Source organism: Scyliorhinus torazame, chromosome 16, assembly GCF_047496885.1.
Source record: "Scyliorhinus torazame isolate Kashiwa2021f chromosome 16, sScyTor2.1, whole genome shotgun sequence".
Lineage (NCBI taxonomy): Eukaryota > Metazoa > Chordata > Chondrichthyes > Carcharhiniformes > Scyliorhinidae > Scyliorhinus > Scyliorhinus torazame.
Genome location: NC_092722.1, coordinates 32873812 through 32881656, shown reverse-complemented (window position 1 = coordinate 32881656; position 7845 = coordinate 32873812). Strand labels below are relative to the sequence as shown.

The 7845-nt window shown below is 44.5% G+C and overlaps 1 protein-coding gene across 1 annotated transcript; it reads right to left on the bottom strand.

Moving 5' to 3' along the window:
• Positions 1 to 493: 493 nt before the first annotated feature.
• On the bottom strand, positions 494 to 5401 carry LOC140392681 (aflatoxin B1 aldehyde reductase member 2-like). Its single transcript, XM_072478197.1, has 7 exons — positions 5112 to 5401; positions 3593 to 3780; positions 2924 to 3028; positions 2032 to 2128; positions 1828 to 1927; positions 1535 to 1664; positions 494 to 1258 (listed from the first exon to the last, which is right to left on the bottom strand). Exons 1-7 carry the CDS (start codon positions 5368 to 5370, stop codon positions 1097 to 1099), a joined length of 1041 nt encoding a protein of 346 aa, XP_072334298.1. The 5' UTR covers positions 5371 to 5401; the 3' UTR covers positions 494 to 1096.
• Positions 5402 to 7845: the final 2444 nt, after the last annotated feature.

Here is a 7845-nt window from a genome sequence, read left to right as displayed (position 1 = left end):
ATTCAGTTGTAGCTGCAGAGATTCAAACAGCTAGGCCACTTTCAAGGGTAATGAGGAACGGACAGTAGTGATTCAATGCTGGACTCACATCCCAGAAACAACTTAAAAAGGGAAAGCATAACACTCTCTCATTACTGGCTGTCTGCTGAAATTCTGGAATGGACCATGAACTCCCAACATTCCAACACGGGTTAGTGTGCTGCCCCTCAGCTACAACTGTTAATGTTCTGTAATATAATTGTAAATGTCAGGCAATAATTACACAATACCCTCGCCCACAACTAAAGTGGTTATAGTGATACCAGTGTTGGGAAGGTAACGATGTAACCAGTTTTATTTAGTAGCTTCCACTGTAAATGCGAACATAGGAATTTATACCAATCTGCCTGTGAAACAAGGACATCAATACATTCTCATTCTAGGACATTCATCTTGTTTCAGCTGAATCCTCCCATGTGTCATGCAATAGATGATTCAAGCACTAACAAATGTGTAAATGGTCAATCAGTCTTGTTTTTTATTCTCCACTGGAGATAGATTTGAAACAAATATAATTTTACACTTCAAGTAATAGCTTTGATTCTGTTTACAGTTTGTGTTGACAGTTCAACTCTCCAACAGTTGTGAGATTGGAGTAACTAAAAAAGTCCTCACAGTTCAATCTTATTTCTCTTGCTAGTGTTTCTGTCCTAGGCTAGTCCTCTACCTTATTCCTTATCACAGGACATGTAACTGTATCGGTAAAATAATTTCCCATTGCAGCTTAGCAATTGCTGGCAGACATAATCAGTTACCTGAATCATTTCATCCAAATCCAGACACACTAACTGATAAACCTGTCCAGCCTCCAGGTCACTGTCTGTGTGGAGATTGCACATTCTCCCCGTGTCTGCACGGGTCTCACCCCCAAAAACCCGAAGATGTGCAGGATAGGTGAATCGGCCATGTAGATTGGCCCTTAATTGGAAACAAATTGGGTACTCTAAATTTACAACAACAAAAAATTTGTCAAACCGGTTCTAAGAATGGATGGTGATTATTAAATTCATTATTTCAGTGTGTTAATTTTAAGAAGCCTTCCGTATCTTGGTCCGTCCTAACGAAAATAATTTGGACAATCGTGTGCTACCAGATTCCAAGCTTCATTAAAGGCCTCAACCACAGCTGGGGCAAGTGGCCCTTCCTCGGACGCAGCCAGGTTCTGTTGAAGTTGCTCCATCGTTGACATCCCAATTATAACTCCATCACCAAGGTCCCCCTGCAGAAAACAATCAAGATATCAGGTGTTGTACTTATTGTAGGTGAATAATCCGATCTTGAGGAATTGTGGTGAATGAGTAGGCTGGGGATTATCCGAAAGGAGAAGGTGGAGAATGAGTAGGCTGAGGATTATCTAACGATGTAGAATGAGAAAAACGCTTCTCAAACTGCTCAGTGGAAATCGTTGCCCCACTGTGTTTCCACCAGGCCAAGTTATCACCATGATGGGTTGTCATTTATGACATGAATCAATACATTTTGGAATCGGCCATACCTGGAGTTTGGAGTGATGATACATCCATCTTAGTGCTGCTGCTGTCAGGCTTGGCTTCTCGGAAGTATAAGTTGCATCGATTGCTTTCTTCACAAGATCTAAAGCTCTGAAATGATGCTCTTTCCAATACCTGAACAATTGCAAGAGAAAAAGTTTACAGTGAGAATAACAGAGAATGCGAAGCTTAGAAATCACTGGAAATCAGTCGGGAATTCATATGTCAAACATCTCATTACTGCAATAGGGGAGGGTTCGAATGTGAAGCCCAAGCCATGGACAGCTGGTAAACTCACCTGTTTCTGTAAGCCTCAGCCCAGTTGTTTCCAAAGAAGCGGCCGGTGGGCTGTTTCTCATTTTTGTCTTCAAACTGGTATTTCCCGGTCAGTAGCCCACCTGCAGCAATGAACCACACAGAATATAAACTATTCCTCAGGACAAATTCAGTAAACGTTTTGCTTCTGTTCTGACATTCATCCATTTCTGGGATGATACTATACCTGCAAGCGGGTTGTAGGCATAAAATCTCATCCCAAAATGCCGGAGACAGGGTAAGAGTTCTGTCTCCACTTGCCGGGTGGTGGCATTGTACATTCCCTACAAACAGAAGTAAATTATTCCAGAGAAAGTTGTGTATAATGTGGAAAACATCCAACTGGAAAAATGGGCATTTGCTACGACATGTGACTCTCGGATATTTCGCTTTGTAATCAACAAACGGCAACCATATAGTGCCTTTTACAACCACCAGGAATCTCAAAGTAACATAATTGTCCATCCCTAATTGGCCTTGAGAAGATGGTGAGCCACTTCTTGAACCGCTGCAGTTCGTGTAGTGTTGGTACACCAACAGTGCTAATAGCACTATGGATGTAATAAAATGCTACAAGGCACAAAACCTGACACTGAGTCACACAAGGTGGCGTTAGGGGGTGGAACCAAAACCTTGGACAAAGAGGTAGCTATTCAGAAACATCTTAAAGGAGGAAAGAGAGGTAAAGAGGATGCCCAGGAAACCAGAATTGGGGGGTACTGTAAATATCTTTGGGGGGGTAACAGGAGGAAAGGATGAGATTACAGAGTTATAGAGGGTGACACCATATAAAATATTGTAAACAAGAATGAGAATTTTAAAATTCGGCAAAGCTGACCCAGAAGCCAATGTAGGTCAGTGGGCAGAGGGGTGATGGGTGAATGGAACTTGGTGTGAGTTAGGGAACAGGCAGCAGATTTTTGGATGGCAGGTTTGGTGACAGAGGAACATACGCATTGTCAAAAAACAGAAGTAATCTCCTAATTAATCCATGGATACATATCAGGAAAAATATCAGATGAGCACAATAATTAAAAGAGAATCTCCAGCAAGTTGGTTGTTGCCAGTCCTTAACATACCTGATAGACTGTGGGAAGGACCCAGTTTTTATATTTACAGATTGAATACACCTCTGCCACTTCCCATGAAGCATAGTTTGAGAGACCAAATTCTTTAAATTTCCCCTGTAAAAAAATCCACATTGGAACATTCTGCTTTTTACAAGTTATTTCACAGCAACAAGAACATCAAACACCAACTGCATCATTAATGGAAACCCTGCCCTCACCACAAAATAAAGCCATGCAAAGCTATAGCATCAGATCATCTCAGAAACTGCTCAAAGTGTTTTCTATGCTATATATCACTCTAAAGAGCATGATTATTTTATACCTTTTTTACAAGACCCAATGATATAAATCATCTACTGGTGTTTGAAGGAATGTTGGCCATGACTCAAGCAGAACTCCTTGCTCCGCATCATAAGTCGTGATGGGATCTTTAACATCTGCTCAGTAAGAAAGTTAGGATGAGGAGCTAACCTCAAATCTTGTCTAAGAGTAGCACTTCCAAGTATCTTGCACTCTCTCATACTGCACTGTTCAATATGCTATGGCAAATTAATCAGCTAGTGCTTTCATTAAGATGGCAGACATGACAAACCAAACAGCCCTCATTCTCCAACCCAGTACTCCTGGCCTGCTCTGCATGCCCACAGCCAACATTATATTTTAATATCCACATTATACTTGTTGGTGAAGTTCCTGACAGGCAGCCAACGTTTCTTCAACTGGTGTCTCATGGTCTGGAGCATGGAGGTAGAGGATCTCAACACTCTCTCTTTGCAGACGTTCCAACGATGTATTCAACTGACATCGGACACTCTCCGCTTTCAATGTCTTCCCATCCCATGGGTTCACTTTGGTTGTGATCTTAACTTTAATATACAGAAAGAAACCGGAATCAGTGCAAAATCAAGAAAGAACAAGATACAAGGAAAATGAGAGCTGGCGTCACTGGCGTCACATACAAAATTCTGAAGGGCCTTGGCAGGAGAGGCAGGTTAGCTCAATGCAAATTCGAGGAATAGTATTTATTATCTGTTGACTCAGCACTCTACAGCCTTCGGGACTCAACATCCAGCTCAACAACTTTACATCATAATCCCTGCCTTCACCTTGTTATGTTTTCCCTTTTTTGATTTGCTGGGTTGGTCTTGTCCAGTTTCTTTATTTCCCGTCATGTTATATACAGATGGCTGCTTTACAGCCACTCATATGGAGACAAACGTTATATTTGTACTATAACATTAGCATGAGTTACATCATGAAATATTTTGTTACTTAATGGCTCCATCCTCAGAGACCTTCATTTTATACTTTCTGCCTTCACCCCATCCCGATACTCTTATCTTTCTTCAGTTCTAATGAAAGGTAATCTCTTTTTTTAAAATTTAGAGTACCCAATTCATTTTTTCAAATTAAGGGGCAATTTTAGCGTGGCCAATTCACCTAACCTGCAGATCTTTTTCAGGCTGTGAGGAGACATGGGGAGAATGTACAAACTTCACACGGACGGTGACCCGGGGCCGGGATCGAAACCCGGTTCCTGGCTTGCCGTGAGGCAGCAGTGCTAACCACTGCGTCACCATGCTGCCCTGAATGAAAGGTAATCTCAAACTGCAATGTTAACTGTTTCTCTCCCCACTGATGCTGCCTGACCGGAGTTTTTCCAGCATTTGTTTGTATTTAGTTCTGATATGTTGAGTGTGTCCAGAACCAGGGGTCACAGTCTGAAGATATGGAGTAGACAATTTAGGACAGAGATGGGAGAAAATTCTTCACCCAGAGAGTGGTGAGCCTGTGGAATTTGTTACGACAGGAAGTAGTTGAGTCCAAAACATTGTATGGTTTCAAGAAGCAGTTGGATATAGCACTTCGAGTGAAGGAGATCAAAGGATATGGGGGAAAGCGGGATTAAGCTTTTGAGTTGCATGATCAGAATGAATGGCTGAGCTTGCTCGAAGGACCAAATTGCCTCCTCCTGCTCCTATTTTTTCAATGTTTCCCCCGGCTGCAGGGAACTCAGGGATTGATCACTGAACACTGAGATGTGGGTGCTCTTTCATTGAGAGTATTTAACGTTGTGACAGACAAATTTGGGGTCTGAGGACATGAAGGAATAATGGGGAGTTGAGGTGGAAGATCACCCATCAGCAGGTAGGCTGGGCCGAATAATTTAGTCCGGCACCGCAGGGCCTGGGCTGACCTTTGTGTCCCAGTCCCATCGAGCCCATGATCTGCTCCGAGCGCCCCTCTGTGTACATGAACGCGCCGTCCAGCTCGTCGTGCCCACGTTCCATGAACGCGCACACCATTGCCGCGCATTGTTTGGCATCCACGCGTCGTCCAAACTCCATGGTTCCGAGAGCGGTTCGGGGCCGCGACGCAGCAGAACTGGACATGATGCGAGAAACGAGAGGCTGCCACACTGACACAGGGTTCAAAGCGACAGCGAGGCCCAACATGGCTTCCAGGGCCACACCCAAACCCCGCCCACCCGAGGGCACGTCCCCAAACCCCGCCCACCAGGGCACGTCCACAAGCCCCGCCCTCCCGAGAGTACGTCTCCAAGCCCCGCCCACTCCTGTGCACGTCTCCAAGCAGCGCCCGGTCCTGGGTACGTCCCCGAAGCCCCACCCACCCGAGGGCACGTCTCAAAGCCCTGCACCCCCCGGAAGACACGTCTCTAAGCCCCGCCCACTCCAGGACGCGTTCCCGAAGCCCCGCCCATTCCCTGAAGCATGCCGAAATCCTGCTCACTTGTATCAAACCCATCGTGTTCGATACAGCACTTGGGGCTCTGGGGATCAAAGGATATGGAGGAAGACGGGATAAGGCTATTGAGATGGCGATCAGCTATGATCAAAAGTAAGGGTGGACAGGGCCGAATGGCCTCCTCCTGCTCCTATGTTGTTTCTAACCACTTGAGAGCAAGTCCACAAACTCCATCCACTCCAAGCGTCGCCAAACCCCACTCCCGGGAACGTCTCTAAATCCTGTCCACTCCCAGGTACTTGTCAATTTTAAAACTAGTGATGCAAATGACATTGAATATGAACTACTCCTGGTTATCAGAAATGGTAATTGCCAGTCCCATGTTAAGCAAAGTGTTTTTCCACAGAATAATAGTGCAGAAGAGGCCCTTTGGCTCATCGAGTCTGCACCTAAGCAAGAAAAACACCTGACCTGCCTACCGAATCTCACCTGCCAGCACCCAGAGAGTGGTGAGCCTGTGGAATTGGCCCATAGCCTTGAATGGTATAATCATAACTTACATTAACAGTGCAATGAAGTTACTGTGAAAATCACCTGGTAGCCACACTCTGGAGCCTGTACATGTACACTGAGGGAGAATTCAGTATGTCCAATTCACCTAACAGCACGTATTTCGGGATTTGTAGGAGTAAACCACAATACCCAAAGGAAACCCAACCAGACCGGATAGAACATGCAGCATCCATACAGACAGTGACCCAAGCCGGGAATCGATCCTGGGACCCTGGCGCTGTGAAGCAACAGTGCTAACCTCTGTGCTACTGTGATGTGCCACATGCTCATCCAGGTACCTTTTAAATGATTTGAGGCTACAGCAGCTCCCTATCCATGCCCCTCATAAACTTGTACATCTCGATTCGGTGAATTGGACACTCTGAATTCTCCCTCTGTGTACGCAAACAGGTGCCGAAGTGTGCTGACTAGGGAATTTTCACAGTAACTTCATTGCATTGTTGATGTAAGCCTACTTGTGACACTAATAAAGATTATCATCATGTCACCTCTGCTCCAGCTGAAACAACCCAAGCCATCCAACGTCTCTGCACCGCTCCAGTACAGTCACATGCTTCCTATAATGTGGAGACCAGAATTGCAAACAGTACTCCAGTTGTGGCCTCGCCGAAGTTCTATAAAATTCCAACAATACCTCTGTTTTTATAATCTATGCTTCGATTGATAAAGGCAAGTGTCCTTTGTGCCGTTTTCACCACCCAATAAAACTGCCATTCTGCCTACAGAGGTCCATAGACAAACATGCCAAGGTCCCTTTGTTTCTCGGATCTTCCCAGTTTCAGGCCATTCATTGAATATTTCCTTGTCCATTACTCTTTCCAAAGTGTAGCATCTCACACTTTTCAGGGTTAAATTCCAACTGCCACTTTCTGCCCATTTGACCATCACATCAAATCTTCCTGTAACCCAAGACACTCAACCTCACTGTTAACTACCTGGCCAATCTTTGTGTCAACCCCAAACCTCCTGATCCTACCACCCCCCACATTGTAATTGATGGTACCCAGCACAGATCCCTGTGGTACACCACTGGACACTGGCTTCCAGTCACTAAAGCAGAGTCTGTCACCCTTTGTCTCCTACACCTGAGCCAATTTTGAATCCACCTTATCAACCTACCCTGTATTCCACGTGCATTTGCCTTCTTTATACGTCTCCCATTTCGGACCATGCCAAAGGCTTTGCAGAAATCCACATAAACTACAGCAACTACACGGACCTCATCTACACAGCTAGTCAAATGATCAAAAAATTAAGTCAAATTTGTTCGGCATGACCTCCCTCAGACAAAGCTACGTTGACTATTCGTGGATCTTTTTGATATTCATCAGTCCAAGACTAGAATTGTGATTGGAGTTGAACACTACAATTGTCAGCAGACAGCTTAATTTCTGCAATAATATGATGAAGCAATTTGCATATATGTAATACCGTTCATTTAGTTAAAACATCCCTAGGAACCGTTATCAAACAAATCTTCACACCAAACAAAATGCTGATTAAACTCAGGTCTGGCAGCCTCTGGAGAGAGGAACAGAATTAACATTTCAAGTCAATGACTCTTCAGAGCTGAAGACGGGCAGAAACTTGATAGATTATATAGTTGAAGACGGGGTTGGAGAAGGTAGCGGAGAATACAAGTTCAGGGAGCT